Below are 21,676 nucleotides of genomic sequence, written 5' to 3' on the forward strand. Positions count from 1 at the left end.
AAAGCCTCTGTGCATCTTCCCCTTCATTGGGCCATAAGGAAGCCTGTTCCACTCTAACCCCCCCCCCCCCTCCATGCAGCCGTACGATGCACAGGTCCCAATATAGATAGTGAATTTTGGGTTCAAGAATCCTGATAGGAACCACAAACACAGAAAAACAAGCGTGTATGAAAATTTTCATTATCATATTCAAAATATGTTCTCTGGTAAACTTCAGTTTAATTGAATTTCATAACAAAAAGTTCAATATGCACACATAAGGAAATGAGTTTTATATAATACATTACTTTTTTTTGTACACGCACAATTAGGAGAAAAACAATAAGTCATTATTATTATTTTTCATGTATTATTGAAAAAAGAAAAAGAAAGACAATTGGTGAAAATGGTCATCAAAGTCCTGCATATTACTGTATGAATATATGTTGGTGGAGGAGTAGGATGAAGTGGGGCAATTCTCAATGTGATGTATTATGGTCAATTTATCAGATAAATATTGTTTCCTTATAGATATGTTGCTAGTAACATTAAACTTATGTAGTTTTATCTTAAGCAAACTCATCACTTATCCATGATTTTCTGTTTTATTTCAGACACTGAAAATGACTTGCTTGAACCAGTGCTGTTGCTGCTGCAATTTGAAGACAGGGGGAGTAGTTTTGGGATGGATTGAAGCTGTAAGTATTTCATAATGTGATTTCCTGTGCTTTGTGGTGTTTTAAAAAACATGAATTTTGTATTCATATTAGTACAAATGTAGTGATTGTAGAATAAATCTAAGTGTAAATCACCAACCCTGAGCCCTTCTGTAAACAAACAATGTCACAGATTCGATGTATCACTGAACACAGAGACCTTCCCGCATGCATAGAACTCGCCATGTTGAAAGTGGCACTACTTCCTTGCTGTTCACATGATTATTTTTAGAAAATAACCAATGTTATAAAATATCATTATGTACACAAATCTCTAAGCTCATTGAAAGTTACAATGCATATTCCTACAAAATGTTCACATTTATCTTGCCTTGCCATGTCACAAAGTTATTTTACGAAGTGCACTATATTTGGCGGAACAAAAATCCTTATTAGGATGATTGTCAAAGTTTCCAACCATAATAAATTTACGGACTTTCTTTGTCTTGTTTTGATCATAATCATCAATATATTTAATGGACTTACAGCATTCCATATGGCTATTTATGCCCATTATATATTTTATTTACATAAGATACAATTTACATAAAATCTACAAACAAATTTCAAATACACTCCTATCTATATCAAACATTTGAAATATGCATTACCATGTTATATCATTTTGTCTAAAAAAAATGCAAGTAAAATATATTCAATTCGCGTGCAAGAAAGAAGCCAAATTTATGGGAAATTATTACTGGTGCAAAGAGTTAACCATAAAGGTGAAGCAATAAGTACAAAAGAAAGAGCATTCGGTTTAAAGTGAGACGTTATTTACAGCAGCATATCCCATACTACAAATTGGCAGTTGTTTTACCTTATGTAATGAATTCTGTAACAAGGCTGTATCAGGCCTCCCGCACTGGTGCAAAAATCCGAATAAGGTTAATTTCGGAATTCATTTGTTCGTGCATGAATTAACCAGCTACCAGTCGGCACCACCATCGATGCTAAATCCTAATTTTCTCATTAAAAATTTATTTTATATATCTATTAATCAATGATGATCACTTGTACGTGATTTTGTATTTTATTAAATGCCTTTCCCTTCTTAAACATGTATAAGAAAAATCGTATTTTTAAAGTCACTAGTTCTACATGACGTAACAGACGTAACATCGTTCCATATGATCTGTCATGGACGTACACGAACTATTTTAATAAGGATGTAGAAGAACAAAAAATAAAAACAATGGCTTATTGTGCAGATTTTTATTGTAAAAACTGTCAGAAGAGGAATCCAGAGCTGTGTTCGTGTTCTGTCATATCCTGAAAGGTTAGTTATTTATGAATTCTGTTCGCTCTTATGTAAAAATAATTTCCATAAAGTTAGTTTCCACGGAGAATAATTCCTAGCATGTCTTCGTATTCTGTATTTTGCTTCATTTAAGTAAAAGGACATGTGTTAAAAAAAAAACGTCTGAAAGATTAAAGGTTCGATTTTGTAACTTAATGTTATTTATAAGTTACACAGGGGGATAGGAAGCCAACGAGAATAGTAGGAATGACTTGAAGTTTGTTTGAAGTTCGGAAAAGCTCATTTGTGCATGTTATAATGCAGAAAGTTGCAAGTTATCGCGCTCCTATTCGCTTCTGCATGAAGTTTATTTCTTCTAGCATTTAAAACTTTGTCAACAAGTACAGGAGATGAAAAAAAGCGTGTAAATATTAAAGCAATGAAACCTAAGGTAACGGTTCCTATCGTTCTATGCTTTTTTTAAAAATTCTCTTAGCAGGAAGACTAATTATCGTAGAATTTTAGCAATCATTGTCACACGAAATTTGAACCTTTCTTAAAGTAATTAGCACTCTTTGGATTTTTTTAAAAAAAATATTTATGTTGAAAAAACAACTTAAAAATTACCTTACGCAAGCTTGCACGCTTCCCAAGGACAATGTATTTTCCATTGACAAGGGACTGTAAGTATCGTAGACTAGTGGGAATTAATGTAGAAGTAAATCGGTACCTTAGTAAAATGAATTTAGGTAATTTATTTATAATGCTAAGAGAACCAAACCTGGCCTGCCTAACCTAACTACGAAAGCATACATTGAACCAAATCATAAGTAATCACTAGTTTTGGAAACGAAATGAGTGTAACTAACCTACATGTGCAATATATGCAAAATATTTTACGAACATTTACACATGTGTTACTGTAAAGAAAAATCCTTTCTCACTGGTGCCACGGGAGGAAGATTTTGTGTTTCAAATCGCATTTTAATCTATGTGCTTTAATCCAACCCTACAGAATTATGGATGTTACTCCTATTATTAATAATAATATATTTTGTTGATTGAATCATCTAATTATACCTGTAGTTAATATTATTGCTGTAATAGCTCTTGTTGTTGGTCATGGGCTTTGATCTACTAGATGGTATGGGTGATTTTGATTTGTTGACATATTTCCTGTCCTGGTATCTTCTTCAGAAATATGTTGTGTCATAACATTTTTCTTGAAATCACTCCCGGGAATAGATTCCATGATCCATTTAATGACAACAATTGCATTGTTAGCCAGTTGTAGGTTAGGCAGTAAGCTTCAGGGACTCTTTCTAAAAGATAATGTGGTAAAACTTTGCTTCATATGTTAGGAAGTTTAGTGCAATATCTATAATATTTTTTTATTAGCATTACCACACACTGTATGGTGCCATAAGAAGTAGTTACGATGAGAAATAATGTGAAAATTGAGTAAAAATAAATCAATTGAATGGTGACAAGCTCATAAGATTTTGCGAAATTGTTGAAGGAGCTATCATAGAATGGACCCTTATACATTTGACACTACTTTATTCAACAGATACAGACAGTGATCTAATGCATATTCATTTTCAGTAACTTTTCTTTGTGTTGACACACTTTGACCTTAGCTCACTAACAACTCTTGCATCTTGGAATTTATCTTTTTTGAGTGACATAAAATGCAGAATGCTTTGTCTTGCATAGTTATATGTTTCTAAAATAATTTTTCGTCTTTTATTTTTCTCGTAGAGCTGAGATATAGTTGGAGAAAATATGGCGAAAGGACTTGAGGCACAAAACATACAAAAGTTACAGAGTTTGTGGAGACAATTTTTCAGAGAAAATGTTTATGAATTCTAATAGAAATAAGTTAGTGCATGATGCATACCCAGATGTAGAACCAAGTAAGTATATTGCATTTCTTATGGAATAACATTGTCATCAGTTATGTGGCTCATGCATAAGAAATTGTATTTTCCCTTTTCTGCATTAAAAAAATATATGCTTTAGAGATAAATTTTGCTTAAAGTACATAACACCTAACAACACGATACATTGCTTGAGGATGTTAGAAACAAATGTATTTAATGTTTCACTAAATATTCCAAGCAGGATGGATGAAAAAGATATGATTTTCAGCTAAACAGTCCTGTAAAATATTTGAAAAGTTTGATTAAAGGAAATAAAATGCACATATTTTTCTGTTTGAGACTGTACATATGTGAACCTACTATGGAAATGTTTGTTGAGTGTGTTAATGATGCTTTAATAATTTCAGTAACTTTTATTCCAGTGAAAGTCTGTAGGACCTCAAAGAGATTATCATACCTTATGCAAAATATATTAATTACTAGTGATTCAATAAATATATATATACCTGAATAACAACGTGTTTGTTTATTTTCCCTTACATTTGTTATTAGCAATAGAATATAATGTTTTACATTTCCACAGTATGAGTATTAAATCATTAAGAGTAATGTACTTACTCTGAAACTGTTCTCTTCTTCTGGAGTATTTCAACATGTAAATTCATTCTTGGTGAAGTATAACATGTCACCATAGTGAGTGTCCGACCAAGAAACCTATCAGTATGACACAATGGTTTGTCTAATGGAATTTCATTAACAATATTATGATAATATTCAATACAGTGGAAATTATTTGATGTAGGGTTTTAAGGATTTCTTATAGTCTTTTACGTTATATTCCATATGTTTAATGCTAACAATATAATTCATATGTGTAATTGGAAGTAAGATGCTTGAAATAAATTTTGGGACTTGTAGGCATAATGACCATATTGGGCCATTCAATGTATGTGAGGAAGAATCCTCTTATCTAATATCCTTACTTGAGTTTGAACTGTTCTTTTAGGTCTACCTTATGCACAGAAAGGCTAATTTGGTTGAAACTACCGTTTAAAGTGGGATCCGAAACACTTTGGGTCTCCACCGGGTATCGAACCCATACCTGAGTTCAAAAATGGGTGTGAAGAGCCCCTTGAGAAAGGTTGAAAGTGAAATGTTATAAAGACTTGCAAAGGATATACACAAAACTACGAACTTCCTCAGAGACAGTATAAGAGCCAGCTCTTCTCAAAAAGGTAATGACATTTCTTAAAGTGCTTTCATTATCTCCCAACCTGGTCAATAATTGGTAAGATCAAACATTTGAGGAAAGTATAATCTACACATTAGGTAGGAATAAGCCAATCACTTAACATTTAGACATGACACATTGGATGGTCTAGCCCTTGCAGCAAATCATCATGAGTGAGACACCTATGTTCAATACGAGGCCAAGTTAAATTTACTTCTTGATGGAAGGGATGATATGAGAAACATGCAGCAATGATCGACCTGATAGTGTGAAGCTTGAAAGAATGAATATTTATTAACTCTTTATGTTCACTTTCTTTTAGACTGACTAGAAAGTAGAAACATGTGTGACATTATTTAGAAGTAGCAGGGATTTTGTCAATATGTTCATATTCATATTCATATTCTTTATTTCCGTTGACCTATGTCCATAGGTATGGAAATCGTCATATAACAATTCATACAGTAATAAAATATTAATACAATTTTAGACAAGGATTACAGTAATGATTTTAAGAACTACTACATGAAGGAAAACCAAATACACTAATAAAATATTAATACAATTATAGACAAGAGTTATAGCAATGATTTGAAAAACTTCTGCATGAAGGAAATCTAAATAGAGGAAGAATACACTATTGGAGTGAAATTACATACAATATTTAAGGCCAGCACAATAATAAGCAAAGATTTTTTTTTTTAGTGTATAAATAAGATGTAAAAGTAACTATGTGACTTATACAACATGGAAGAATGCAATATATATATACAGAACCGATTAATGATCATTTAGGCACAATAATAGCATATAGTGAATACTTCATACATGATAATATAAATAGTATAATTTCATTTTCTGTACAACCGAACCCTCTTTGTTGACAATTTATGTAATTTAATATTTACAAATTTAGAAATTCATTTATTGAATAAAAACAATGTCGTAATAAGAATTTTGTTAATTCCCTCTTAAATTGGGTAGTTGATTCCATTGTTTTCATGTGATCAGGTAATTTATTATACAGGTGGATACCTACGAATTTAGGACCTTTTTCAAGGAGAGTGGTATTATGAGTTTGTATAACCAGATTGTGATTTTTTCTTGTGTTGTATTGGTGTACTTCCTTGATACGTTTGGAGAAACTAGACATATCTTGTTTTACATAGCACAGTAAATGTAATATATATAGGCAAGGTAATGGTAGAATGCCAAGATCCCTGAAAATTTTCCTACATGGTTCATTTATTCTCTTTCCTGCCATAATTCGTACTACTCTCTTCTGCAAAATAAAAATTTTTGCACTGTTTCTAGCATTCCCCCAAAATACAATTCCATATGTTAGTTGTGACTGGAAAAGACTGAAATATGTTATTCTTATTGTCTCCCTATTTATTATGGTTCTTAAGGTTCGTATACCATATATGGTTTTGCTTAATTTCCCTGCTAGGTGCTCTATATGTATGTCCCAGTTGAGATTTTCCTGTATCCAAATACCCAGGAATTTTATGGAATTTGTATATTTGACGTGTTCATTTTCTATTTTTATTACTGGTTCTTCATTGTTCTTATTTCTTGAATGATGGAATTTTATTGCTAAAGTTTTGTTTTTATTTATCGTCAACTTATTTGTGGGAAACCATTTGCAGAGTTCGTTTGAGGTGTTTTTTATATTTGAATTTAGAATTTGTTCATTTTTGCCAGTTATCACAATGCTCGTGTCATCTGCATATAAGGTAGTTTTAACTGAGGGTAAGTTTGAAGGCAGGTCATTTATGTATATGGTAAATAGTACTGGCCCTAGAATAGAGCCTTGCGGAACACCACATGTCACTTCTTCTAGCCTAGAGATATGGGAAGATGCATTGGTATTTGTCCCTTCTACATGTAAGATCTCTACAGCTTGACTGCGATTTTGCAGGTAAGATCTAAACCAGGTGTTTACTATACCCCTTATTCCATAGTGATTTAATTTTTTCAGAAGTTGGTCATGCGATACTGTGTCGAAAGCTTTTGATAAATCAAGAAAGAGACCTACACACTGTTCCCTATTGTCCAGGAGTTGTCTGACATGTTCGACGTATTCAAATATTGCTGTAGTTGTTGATTTACCTTTACGGAAACCATGTTGTGATTTAGATATTATGTTGTTTTTATTTAAGAAAGTTGTAATTTGTATATTCATTGCAATTTCCATGATTTTTGAGAAGGGTGAAAGCAGAGCTATGGGTCTGTAATTATCTACACTACGCTTATCCCCTTTTTTATACACAGGTTTGATTTTTGCTTGTTTTAGTTTATCTGGGAACACACCAGTAACAAAGGATAGGTTCACTAGATAACATAGTGGGTGTAGGATATGGGTGTGACATTTCTTTATAATTGAGGATGGAATTTCATCCAAGCCAGTTGACCATTTGCTCTTCATTTTTAAGATGATGTCTGTCAGTTCCTCAACAGAGACTGGGCGTAGAAACATTGATGCACTATGTGTATTCATTTTAACCTTACCAGAGTTTTGATTGGTTTTGACTTTATCCTTCTTTATATTGATTAGGTATTTATTAAAAAAGTTTGCCACTACCAAAGGATCACTTACATTTGTGTCATTTTGATAAAGTGTGATGTTTTCTAGTTTTTTGCAATTTCCCTGCAGTTCTTTTTTTATTATGCTCCACATTGCTTTGGATTTATTTGAAGAGTCTGAAATTAGTTTCCCATTATGCCCTTTCTTTGCAGCTTGTAACACACGTTTATATGTTGACTTGTATTTCTTGAAGTATTCTTCAAAATCAATTGTTACAGCTGTGCTTTTCCTAGCCTTGTTTAGGAATCTCATTCTATCACTAGCTATCTTTATTCCTTTTGTGATCCAAGGTTTCTCTTTCTGTGTTACCCCTTTAACTTCCTTCTTTGGGAAGGCTACATCAAAATAGTAAGAAAATATGCAATGAAATTTGTCGAAAGCATCATTTACTGTGCTACACTCATATATGTGTTTCCAATCTTCATTGCTGAGTAAGTGATTGAAGTAAGTTGTATTTTCATCATTAAAAACTCTTTTGGTGGTATAATCGTTTATTTGTTTAACATTGTTATTGCTTTGTGAAAATGGTGTTGAAAGTGAGAAAGACTGTGCAAAGTGATCTGAAAATCCAGTGTCAAAAACCTCTACTGTGCATTGGTCGACTAGTGTGTTCAATAGAATTTGGTCCAGAGCACTTTTTGTATTTTTTGTTACTCTGGTAGGTACTTTAACCATTGCTTCTAGGTTGAAAATGTTAAGAAGCATGTTTAATTCATGATTTACATTCTTTTTTAGAAAATCAACATTTAGATCACCTATCACTGCTACCTTTTTGTTGGACTGCTGAAAGTGATTTAGAATAACTTCCATGTTACTGACAAATATATTCAAATCACTATCTGGCGTTCTGTATACACATATGATTATATATTTTAGTTCTGGTAATTCTATAATGCATGATTCAAAATGTTTTTCAATGTTGAGGTGAGCAAACTTTTTGCATTCCTCTACTGCGATATCAATTTTACTATATATGCATGCACCACCTCTCCTGAATTTACTTCTTGAAAAGTTTGAAGTTAAAATGAAGTTTGGAAAATTTACACAACATATTTCATCATGTTTCAGCCAATGCTCAGTGAAACAGATGATGTTTTTATCTGCTAACTTATCAGCTAGGAGTGTTTCTACCATTAGTTTCTTTTCGGTGTTTAGTCCTTGGATGTTTTGATGGAATATATTCAGAGATATTGATCCTCTACCATTTCTTGCCGAATTACAGTTTCTCTTAAGATTCCTCGTACACATTATTTTCTTATCTACATTTGAATTTACAACTTGAAGGTTTTGGTGAGAATTATTTAAGGTTTCTGACTTCCTATAACTTACCATAGTATCCATATAGCCCACTGATCCAATTACATTCCCCATAAAAAATTACTGTCATGCATTAACGGGACTTTCCTTTCCCTTGTAGATTTCCGACGGGTATCTTCAATACTTCTACTTGCACTTTCACTAGTCAAACTTTCCTTTGATTCACTATCATCTTGATTGTTTTTAGCATTTTGCTTGATGTGGTTACCACTATTTACTATTTCCTGATTTACTTCTGTGATATCTTGAAGTAAGGGTTGTGCCAAGGGTAAATTCTCAGTCTTCTCAGTAGGATTTGGAGCCGGAAGAACTATGGCATTTTTTCCGTTTTGGGGGGGAGGTGTACTGTTTACCAATAGGGAGAGTTCGTCACACAGCAAATCTTTCCCTCTTCTGTTTAAGTGTTGGCCGTGGGTGGTATGACCATCTCTTCCGATTCCATTTGCACTTAACATTTGCACTTTTGGGAAAACTTTGCAAACTTTGGAGAATTTGGAGTTTGCCTTGTTTACTTCCACATTTACACATGATGATTGCATTAGGTCGTATCGTAGTGGGATGGTACTAACAATAACGTTTGTGTTTTTTACTGTTTCAAGGCAAGTTTTGAGGGCTATAATTGCTGATTTTGTATCGTTCCTTGCTACATCATTAGATCCACCCATTACGATGACGAAGTCGTCGCTTCCATAGTCCTTGCACTTGAAAGCCACTGAATTAACTACCTCACTTAATGGTGCCCCGGGTTTGGTAAATCCAGTTACGTCATAGTCCGCATGTCTCTCTGTTACTCTCGTCGCAATGCCACGACTATGGCTATCCCCCAAGATCAAAATCTTCCCTTTGCGCCCTTTGTTTTTTACAGCGTTATCGTCTTGGTTCTTCATGTATGGGCGATTTTTTGTCTTATTAATAACCCTCTTTTTACTGTCACTATTCGCACAATTTCCCGCATTTCTCCCAGTTGAGCAGTCAAGCCTTGTTGCCATGGGGCTAACTTCTTCACTGTTTAGCACCTCGAATCGATTATGGTGTATAAATTTGTATCGTGCATTTTGATTTTGTCCATTTGTGTTGGAACTTGAATTTATCACAGATTTCTTATTTACGTTGCGATTTACAACCTCCGACCACATGTTTGAGTTTTTCACAACATTTAGTCCTCTTTTCTCGTTCAATAGTTCTAGTTTGTCCGCTTCAAGAACCTTAATGATTTCATTCTTGGATGAGAGCTCGAGATACAATCTTTCTATCTCTCGTTTAATTCTGTCGCACTCACAACAAACCGGCATTTTGTGACTTTTCACTTACTTTACCTATTTTCCGATCAAATACAGTTGTCTTGTAGCTTTCGCAATGTCTGGGCAATTACGAACAGCTTCTTTACAGCCTTTTACCTTTTAGTTAACGATTTTTTCCAGGAGCTCTTCTTCACGCACTACTATGACCGGCGGCCATTTTTTTTTTTTTTTTTTTGAGTGAAATGTTGCTGTTCATTGGTTCATTTCCAAGTGGCATATGTCACATGTCACTTTGTTGTGAAATATCTCTAAATTGCAAAAAATACTGTTGGTTTCTTTGTCATCAGCTGGAAATTTGCACATTTCTTTTGTTTTTTAATTAGCTTTAAAAAAATCATGTGCAATATTTATTCTGAATGCATGGATTGTATCATCTTCAGTACTGTATTAAGTATATGAATATATAAAATACATATCTGTGCAGGATAAGATCTTTCAGTGGTGTATTTTTAATTCCATTGTGTGTGTGTTTAGGAGTGGGTGGCTGGGAGTGTGCTTATCTAGCTTGATCCTACATACTCAATGACTGCTTTGTTTTTTATTCTAAGACATTCATATTTCGAGTCCAGATTTTTGTGTAACTATGAAATATGTAATGCCATATGATGAAATTGTAGTCAATATGTAGAGTGGTTCCAGTAAGTAACTTCGAACAAAACTCGCTTGTATGACATACTCCTACTCCCATTCTAGATTAAAAATTAGGGATTTTTGACAAATACTAAAATGAATAAGCATGCAGTGATTAGTTAATAATATATCTTACAAACATTCACACGTTTTTAGAAATGGGTTGAAATTACTCTCATGCAAACCAGAAAAGTGAAATTTCATACAACTTCGATTGATTGATTGATTGATTATTTTAAGTCAACTTTATTCACAGTAAGGCCAATTGGGACTGGAACTACAGTTTAAAGTGGGATCCGAACCACTATGCGTCTCCATATAGGTACAACTTCGAGATGGGGTGGTTGCTCTATAGGCATTCTAGGTTAACTTGTGTAAGGTGTGACCTTTTCTTACTCTATTTTCCTATAACTATGCATTATTACCATCATAGTAGTTTTTACAGAGAAATAGACTCATAGAATTAAAACAATTACAATTTTATTCCAGAAATTATTCTGTTTGATAACTTCCCCAATGAGCTGTGTCACTCATAACTATTATTTTATTCTATTCTCTCATGGCAGATGGCACTGAACTAGTTTCTAAGTCGTATTGTCCAAAATATTATTTCATCTACAGAACACTGAATGTAAGTTGTGATAGAAATTAACTGTAGTGTAAAATATTTACTTTCATCTACAACATAACCCATGGTTCTACAGAATAGTTTCTCAATCTATAGGGTGCGACCAACTCCTGGGTCCTGAAGGGACATTTGGTGGGTTGGGTTCGAAACTTTGTTAACTGGGTCTTAAAAACCTATTACCTTAAATTACTTAGATATATTGTTTTAACAATTTAAATTCAGGCCGTGTTGTTGTAAAAGAGCAAATATATGATTATAGACTAGGTGCACACCCCTACAAAGTAATTCCGCTTGTTCCCATCTTATGGGTCCCATGAAGTGTAATATCCTTCAAGGTGGGTCCCCGACTGAAAAAGGTTGAGATCCACTGCTGTCTGCAGATACCTTCCACGTATCAACATGAAAGAAAACTAGCATCTCTGGGCATGACGCCATATTGAATATCTTACCATAGGGCTGGAACAACGGATATAGTAACAAATTCGCATATGATACAAGTCCTTTAATTCACTTGGTATTATATAATAATTAAATACGTTTGCACAATGAAGAAATACAAAAAAGGCCCATATCCGATAGGCTAGCTGAAATGTTCTCTCGCTGCCGCAAGCCGACATGCACCATTCCGCAGCGTTCGAATACCACGCTCCCAGAATTCCGAGTTCTTGCACGAAGCTCCCAGCGGGAGTAAAATAAAAACAAATGAGGAGCGGAAAGCAATACTATTTACAATCTTAAACATTCTCCCCCCCGTTGGAATGCACAGCATCCAAACTAAATCATGAAAGTTCAATTGATCTTCCCATCTGGAAGAGGTACAATCTTACTGAGAGCCCTTCGGTACACTCCATCCTTGGTGCGAACCACGGCTACACGAACTAAATTGTCTTTCCCTGGAAACACTTCTTCTATAATGCCCATTTTCCAAGATAATGGGGGTAGGTTGTCTTCTTTCAGAAGCACAAGTAGTCCTGGTTGCAGGTTGGGCTGCGTGGTTGTCCACTTCTGACGCTGTTGCATACCATGAAGATAATCTCGGGACCAGTTTCTCCAAATCCTTTGTTGAAACTGTTGAACTCGTTGCCACCTGGAAAGTCTATTTTCCTTGAGATCACTTAAGTCTGGTTGAGGAAAGGAAGTTAGTGGACCACCAATAAGAAAGTGGCCTGGAGTGAGGTAATTAAATTCTTCATGAGAGTCAGGTAAGGATGTAAGAGGTCGAGAGTTTAAGCAAGCTTCGATTTGGCACAAAAGAGTTGACAGCTCTTCGTACGTCAGTACAGCATTCTTGGCGACTCTACGAAGATGGTACTTCATGGATTTTATGGCGCTTTCCCAGACACCACCGAATGTTGGGCTACGTGGAGGTGAATTTTTCCACTGAAAGTTTTCTTGTGCTGCATACCTTTGAATGTCTTCACTGAATCCTTGCGATTGAAATAGCAATTGAAGTTTCTGAAGTTCGTTCTTCGCTCCTTGAAATGTTGTGGCATTATCGCTGATAATGGTGGAACACTTGCCTCGCCTTGCTGTAAAGCGTCGCAATGCTGCTATGAAAGCTTCAGAAGTAAGGTCTGTTACTAGCTCAAGATGTATTGCTCTCGTGGCTAGGCACGTAAAAAGAGCTATGTAGCATTTCTTTGTGATTTTACTCCTGATTGACCCTACTTTGATGACGTATGGTCCGGCATAGTCTATGCCTACATGATTAAATGCCTTGCTAGGTGTAACTCTGATGGATGGGAGCTGTCCCATTAGCTGTTGTGCTGCGGATGCCTTCAAACGATAACAAGTTAAACACTGATGAATGATTTGCTTAATAACTTGTCGTATTCTAGGTATCCAGTACCTTTCTCGAATGGATGAGATTAACAATTGAGGTGCTGCGTGCATCAATCGTTCATGCTCTGATGCTATTAGTAGACGGGCGAAGTGACTTTTTGGATGCAAAATGATTTGATGCTTGCTGCTGAATTCCAAGTTGCTATTTTCTAGCCTACCTCCGACACGAAGAATTCCCTGATTATCCAGAAAGGGGTGTAAGTCCTTGAGGATACTTTTGTTGGATACTTGCTCTTTGGCAGTGAGATCATTTATCTCTCGATGAAAGAACGAAATTTGTGTCATAACGACGCACGTGTGAGTGGCATCTTCAATGTCAATTGAAGTAAGTGGATCGGATTGTTTGTTACTTGCATTTTTACAATTGCGAATGAATCTTTTACAGAGCGCTACAATCCTTAACAATTTGAAAAATGTAGAAAAGTCGTTTATTATTGCCTCTGATTGCAGATGAGACACCAGTGTAGTTACAGGAAGCTTTCGTTGTTCAGGAACATCTTTGTTCTTAAGACTTGTGTCAGATGATGATGATGGCCAGCATGTTTCATCTTCTTGCAACCAAGCTGGACCATGAAACCATAGCGAATGATGATGAATATCTTGAGGTTTAACTCCACGGGAGATTAAATCCGCTGGATTATCCTTGGACGAAACATGTCTCCATTGATAAGTTTGAGTAAATTCTTGAATTTGCGATACTCTGTTGGATACAAAAGGCTTCCATCTGCTTGCTGGCGATCTGAGCCATGCCAGAACTATTTGTGAATCTGTCCACAAATAAACATTGTCAATGTTAAGTCTCAAAATTGGGAGAGTTTTGTTGAGTAATTTGGCCAATAAGACTGAAGCGCACAGTTCCAATCTAGGAAGAGTGGTTTTCTTGATCGGGGCGACCCGTGATTTTGAGCACAGTAAGTGAACTTCGGTGTAACCTTCTTCGTTTGCTGAACGAACATACAAGCAACTGCCATAATTTTTCTCCGATGCATCGGAAAAGCCATGGATTTGTATATTCTTGACACAACCAGGTGTTAGGATGAAACGTGGTATTTGCATTTCACTGATGACTGGTAGCTGAGAATGAAGATGAACCCATTCAACTTGCAGGCTTTCTGGAAGTGGATCATCCCAGTTTATGTTGTGAAGCCACAACTGTTGTAAAAAATACTTATACATTACAGTTACTGGTGAAAGTAGTCCAATTGGATCAAAAATCTGGGCAATAACACTGGCTACTTGACGTTTGGTTGATTGGTGTGACATCATGTTGACAGACTTGGCTCCAATGTTAATCATGAAAGTGTCTGCCGAGGGATTCCATGAAATTCCTAGAGTTTTAACACCTTCGGTATGAAAATGAATTAGATTTTGAGTCTCTCTCAGTGATTCTGGAATAGCGTTGAGCACTTCAGTGCTGTTGGAGCACCACTTTCGTAAGATGAATCCTCCTCTTTTCAGAAGTTCTGAAAGATCTTGATAAAGTTGTAACGCACCTTGCACGCTACTGCTTCCTCCAACGTAATCATCAACATAGAAATCACGCTGCAACACTTGACATGCGTGTGGGAAGTTAACTGCTTCATCTTCGGCTAACTGCTTCAGGCATCTGGTTGCTAAAAAGGCACTTGATGTAAGCCCATACGAGACCGTATTCAATTGAAATACTGTTATGAGTTCCTGAGGAGAGTTTCTCCACAGAATGCATTGCAGTGGCCTGTCATCTGGATGTATGTGTATCATTCTATACATCTTTGTTACATCAGAAACCAATGCCACCTTGTGAGTTCGAAATCTTAGAACAATTGAAAATAAATCTTCCTGTATGGTAGGTCCAACCATTTGTATGCTATTTATTGATTCACCGCTTGTTGATGGCGAACTCCCATCAAAAACAACACGTATTTTCGTTGTACTGGAATCCTTGAAAACACAATGATGCGGAATGAAAAATTTTGTGCAGTCATTTGTTTGTACATCATTTAAATTCCCTATGGGTTCCATGTGTCCCAACTGGTAATATTCTTGCATAAATTCTGTATAATCAGCCTTTAATTGTGGTTGACGTTGAAGCCTCGTTTCTAATTGGTGAAATCGAGTTAATGCAGAGTGCGAGGAGTCACCTAACACTGAACGATCCTTACGTAATGGCAGCCTGACCGTATAACGGCCACTTTCATCTCGTGTCACATTTCGCTGAAAATGTTGCTCGCAAGCAATTTCTTCTGGTGATTGCAGTTTCGTATGGATCTCCTCTATGATCCAGAACTGTTGGAGTTGCGAGCTGAGAGAATCTTCTTTCCTCGTGAAAAATGACCTAGTAATACTGTTGCTGGAATCTTCCCTGCAATAATCCATCCAAACTCTGTGTCTTGAAGAATGGGGAAATTTCCTGGTTTTGTTCTCTTTTCAGGCTTCATAACGGTAAAGAAAACCTCTGCACCAAGCAGAATCTGTATTTTGCCAGGCGAACAAAAGCTTGGGTCTGCTAAACGAATATCTGTTGGAATGTTCCATTCAGATGCATCAACCTTTTCTGAAGGCATTAGTCCTGTAATGGTTGGCAACACTGAGCACGAAATACTTGTCGTAAAATTGCTCAGACGGATCTCTACTGAATGACTCGATTCAGCAGATGAATTGTTGATTCCCTGAATGGGAACTCGATGCTTTACCTTTCGAAGACGATTACTTTGAACAACGTCTTCAACAATGAAATTATTCTGACTCGCCGCGTCCAAGAGAGCACGACAATTGACCCAATTGCCCGCTAAATCTTGTACTTGAACAATCGCCGTAGCAAGTAACACCTGTGACGCGCTTTTCTGCTTAATTGAACAATAAGAAACCTGAGGTGCTTGATCTGAATGCTGTGAAGAATCGCTTGTATTGTTTACCATCGATGCGTTCACGTGACCCCCAGATGACATTTCTCGTTGCCGGTTTACATTGGATGTACCTTGATCTACATGAAGTAAAGTACTATGCTTCTGTTTACATCGCTTGCACACTCCATATTTACACTGCGCCGAAACGTGGTTGTTGCTGCTAAGACAGTTAAAGCATACGCGATTCTCACGTAAAAATTTATACTTTTGTGAAATAGAAGCTTTCTTAAAGGCTTCACACGAAAATAAGCGATGTTTGTTTGCTTTACAAAACATGCACAATGAAGAATCTGTTGTAACATATGACTTCGAAGATCGTTGACATTTAGCACTGTACTGTTTGTGCATATTTGTAGATGATTTTGTTGCTACCTTGTTACCTTCACTCGTAACTGGATTAATCTTTTCAAGAGCCTGGCATCTGTGCTCTAGAAAACTAAAGAGCTGATCTAATGTGCTAAATTCAGTATCATTACTTTCTAGTTCAAATGCTCTTCTCGTTGCAGGGTCGAGATTTGAGACAAGATGCTGAACTAAAATTATATCAGTTAACGACGTGTCTTCAGCTATCATTTTGAGCGCTGAAATAGAGCTAACTGCAGTGTTTGTAAATGAACGAAGTTCCTGACAATTCTCCTTTACAACTGGATTGATATGTAAAATATCATTTACATGTGACACTGCTATCAACCTTTTATTGTCGTATCGCTCATTGAGTTGCTCCCAAGCAATAGCGTAATTTGCTTCTGTCATTGGCAAATTTTGAATTAGATGTAAGGCCTCGCCTTTCAACGATACGCGCAAATACTGAAACTTCTGAACATTTGAAATATCTACATTGTTGTGTATCAGCGATACGAACGTGTCCTTGAAAGACACCCACTGCGTGTAATTACCACTAAAATGTGGTAATGCAATTGCCGGAAGTTTCACCTGCGTACTTCCTCGTGATGCAGATTGTTTAGTTTCAGGGGAAACTGGCTTTGTGACATGCTTGTCAATCAAAATTTGCATTCTTGTTTTCAAATCAAAGTACATACGTTCAATTTCTTCTCTTGCCGCGTCATGTTCACCTTCGACTGATTGTAGTTCAATGCTGTCTTGAACTTCCTCTAATTTTAGCCAAACCTCGTTTAAATGCTCCAAGCGAGTCTTGATTGTTAGAATGTTGCTTGATGCTTCATCGTAAGTATCAACATACGAAGCTATACGTTTGAGTTTGCGCTTGCATGCATTTCTCTCTTTGATAAGACGTTGAATGTCGGCCATGGTTGCAAGGTAAGGAAAATACAAGGAAGGAAATGTAAAATGAACCAGACTTACTCACCGCTTTGCTTCTTTGACGCTCGCGTAGAAAGTCAATCCCTCCTCCCACGACGATGGTGAAGAAACAGAGAATGCATCATCCTACGACGAAACAAGAGTTCCTGAAAAAGCTGATTTCACCGTACCGTGAAATCGCAACCGAGTTCAAGGTCACTGCAAAATTCGTTGTAACGATGTTCGTTACGAAAGCGCGGAAAACATGTATCTGTGCAAACCAAAAACACTGTTCGTTCTGTAACACTGTCACAATTAGCACTGTCACAACTGATGATCACTGACCTGCACGAAACAAACTGTCACTACATCCGGCCCGGAGGACCATAAATGTCTGCAGATACCTTCCACGTATCAACATGAAAGAAAACTAGCATCTCTGGGCATGACGCCATATTGAATATCTTACCATAGGGCTGGAACAACGGATATAGTAACAAATTCGCATATGATACAAGTCCTTTAATTCACTTGGTATTATATAATAATTAAATACGTTTGCACAATGAAGAAATACAAAAAAGGCCCATATCCGATAGGCTAGCTGAAATGTTCTCTCGCTGCCGCAAGCCGACATGCACCATTCCGCAGCGTTCGAATACCACGCTCCCAGAATTCCGAGTTCTTGCACGAAGCTCCCAGCGGGAGTAAAATAAAAACAAATGAGGAGCGGAAAGCAATACTATTTACAATCTTAAACAACTGCTCTACAGCCCTGGAAGGTCCTTGGCCTATCAACTGACTGCCAGTCTGCCTCCCACAACCCTACCTAGAGGTGTGGAGATCTTCAACCAGTAATGGGGTGACCTAGGGTCAGCACATCGAACCCTCAGCTGTTATAGGAGATTTCCCAGACTGGGTTACGCTACTCACTTGTAGGTCCCCAATTTTCTTAGGATGGTGGTTAAGTTTGGAAAACAAGTACTGACTGACTATATGTATATATCTTTTATTCCAGTATATTTCATACCTACAAGCCGCCAGCCGATTTGTAATGGTTTCGTTAGATGAGTAGCGTTAATGTTCCATCAGTAGTTTTTAATAATACGTTTTATGATTTATTCTTATTTCCTGAGACAAAACCTTCGAATCCTGTCTTTTGTTTCCCTGGCATTTTCAGCATCAAATTCACCCCCCCCCCCTCTCAGGGTACTCCACTGATATCAATTGCAGAGAAAGTGGATGCATTTGTCTTTCGTTTTATGAGGCCATAGACAGATGAATGGAATTTTCTACGTTGGTAAATCAGAAGTGTCTACATCTTGCGATTGAATATGGTAGGCCTACACAAGGGAGAAAATTACAGTGACGGCACCAGAAACAGTTGCTGGTATTAAGTGTGCTGTATCCTGCAGATTGCCACCCACGTTAAACTGTGCAGCAATTGTTATAAAGAGAAAGAGACAATTCGGGAAATGTTGCATCATGGCTCGAGCGCCCTTTAGAACACTTTGGGTAGCGCAATGATCCGCTCACCCCACCCTTCCATTCCTGCTTTTATTTTATGCTAATAATTCGGGACATATCTCGTAAGGTCGTAGTATTTATTTTATATAAGTGCATAAAAATGTTCTACAAGGATAAATACCATTGTTCGGTTAATGCAGGGGTCCTGGGTTCGAATCCCTGTTAGAGCTTTCTTTGTGTCATCAATATTTCATAGCATCGTCGCGATTAGCCTAAAATTGAAAAAATGCGACGCTAAATAAACAACGACGAGGGAGGGGTAAAACGCATTGATCTAGGAACAAAGTAATCGCTGTAGAGTTTACACAAGATAAAATCGCGATTTGCCCAAAATGTCAGAAAAGCAACGCATAATAGGGAGAATACGACATAAAAATACTTATTACCACAGATAATACAAGGACCATTTTTCATGCACAACGGAATGATTTACGTGCTGGAATTTCAGGAACATGAAATTATTTTCGTATGTTGTGCTTCTGGGCTACTTATTCTGTATATCTCGTAACTTAGATGTAGAAATCATTCAAACGTAACGTGCATTAACTGAACAATGGTATTTGTCCTTGTAGAACATTTTTATGCACTTATATAAAATAATTAATTCGACCTTACGAGATGTCCCGAATTATTAGCAGAAAATAAAAGCAGGAATGGAAGGGTGGGGTGAGCGGATCATTGCGCTGAGACGCATTCAACTGTCACTGCCAAGAGTAAGATATGATTGGCGGAGAGGTTGCTATGACAACGCTTTACGTTTCGAAACAGCCGTAGGGTGGCTCCACATGCCCGGTTTGGTATACGCACAGATTACAAAGGAGAGATAGGAAGTAAGCGATCTTATTAATCTGTGGCTGTATTTTCGTGTGAATTAGTCAAGGTACCTTTATAAGGTATGCCATTCCCGAGGTTCCGAGATTTTCTCCCATGATTCTCTGCGCGCTATGACGTCATTAAGAGGACAGAATGGAACTTACTTCGTTATCGTATACGGAAGCTTGAGATAAATGGGTCGATTATTTACTTATACACACTTTTTCTTGAATGCCGGTAGAATGAGAACAAATCAACCTGTTTGTGCTCTTGCCACGTGCAATAATAATAGAAGAAAATCGCCTGGAATAAAGTGATCATCGCTTCCCAAAAAGTTGCTGTAGCAGGATTGATTCAATTTGTTCCTCCAAATTTCGGACTTACTTAGTGGTGCAACCACAGGGGAGGGCAGGGGCATTGTCCCCCAACCTTCGACGGAAGTCAATTCTAGGGGGGGGGCAAACATTGATGGCCAAAGCCACCTGCAGGGGGCACAGAGGAGAAATTGCCCCCTTCTATTTCAAATTTTATACAAATAAAAATACATTTCGTAAAATTTTCTTGCTCGCTTCGCTTGCAGTGCCAGCTTTTCTCAGTCTCGTCAAGTTCAGAGACGTAGCTAGGGGGCGTCGGGAGTCGGCCATCGGCGCCAAATAATCTAATTTTTTAAAAAAAATGTGAAAGAGAAAATGCCTTAGCGCCATGTGATATTATTTGTTCCTTATTAAATCAATATTGTTTTAAATTGCAAGAATTGGATCAAAAAATTTTCTTTCTCGCTTCGTTCGCAATATAATTGTTTTTTGTAATGTGATGTATTTAAATAATATGTTTTGTATATATATGTAATGAAAAAAACTTTGAATACGTACATAATTTAATGTTAGCATCTTGCATATGTATTTTCTTATTTTATGTCGCTCCATGTTACATATGTGTAAAACATATGAAAGTTATACATGTTATATGTTCAAAAATAATATCTTCGGCATGCATTTATCATTCATTTTCTGCCATTCAAAAATACAGTTTGTGTGCTTGTTTTCAATTATTAGCTAATGTAAAATTTCTGGTGTTGAAAAAATATTTCAAATCGTTTGTTCCAAATAAATGCTTTAGCACAGACATCTACCTCCCTTCTGCGTAATACTACTACTACCACCACTAGTAATAATAATGCCATTATTAATGTTATTATTATTACTATTATTATTATTGGTACGTTTATCCTGGTACTTTCTCCCTCCAGATAAAAATTCGTGGTTGCGCCTCTGGCCTTATCTTCCACACTCGCCTTCCGTATCATCACGTATGCAACTTTCAAAAACCTTTATACAATCGGAACTCAGTTTCTAAGTATTGCTTCATTGAATATTGAGTGCAAGATAAGATTTATTAGCTTTGAAGTTGAAACATCGTCCGCGAAAATAATACTTTGAACATCTCGTAGGTAGCGAACACTAATTAACAATTGCACTGTGTTACTTTACTTTATGTGCGTTTGTTGAGAAATTGTGCTTAAAATATAATGTACGATTTACAGGACAGGCGTTTCTCCCCTGCACATCCTTTCATTCTTCTCTTCAATCAATGAGAAGAGCTGTCATGTAAATAATGACCAAAGAAGCTATTCAATGAGGCCCGTAGCCAGGAATTCTTTGTGTGTGTGGGGGGGGGGGCGAAGTCAAGCCTAGAGGGGACAAATTTTTAATATATTGTGTCGCATTGGCACATATTATGGTAGGGTACACAGAGGCACTTGCCCCCCTCACCCAAAAGCTATAAGTAACAGAAAACGGATGGTATCTTGAAACTGCAACGAAAAAAAAAAAACTTC

At 36.6% G+C, this 21,676-nt stretch overlaps 1 protein-coding gene across 1 annotated transcript in view; it reads left to right on the forward strand.

The window, feature by feature from the left end:
* LOC145994702 (uncharacterized) overlaps window positions 1–21,676 on the forward strand; it is a 136,813-nt gene that overhangs the window by 41,032 nt on the left and 74,105 nt on the right. Inside the window, exon 2 of the mRNA XM_083130873.1 lies at window positions 594–677. Coding sequence (XP_082986999.1) covers window positions 603–677 — 75 coding nt within the window. The 5' untranslated portion in view covers window positions 594–602. The remainder of the gene's footprint in view (window positions 1–593; window positions 678–21,676) is intronic.

Source organism: Lepisma saccharinum, chromosome 11, assembly GCF_977018435.1.
Source record: "Lepisma saccharinum chromosome 11, izLepSacc3.1, whole genome shotgun sequence".
Taxonomy (NCBI): domain Eukaryota; kingdom Metazoa; phylum Arthropoda; class Insecta; order Zygentoma; family Lepismatidae; genus Lepisma; species Lepisma saccharinum.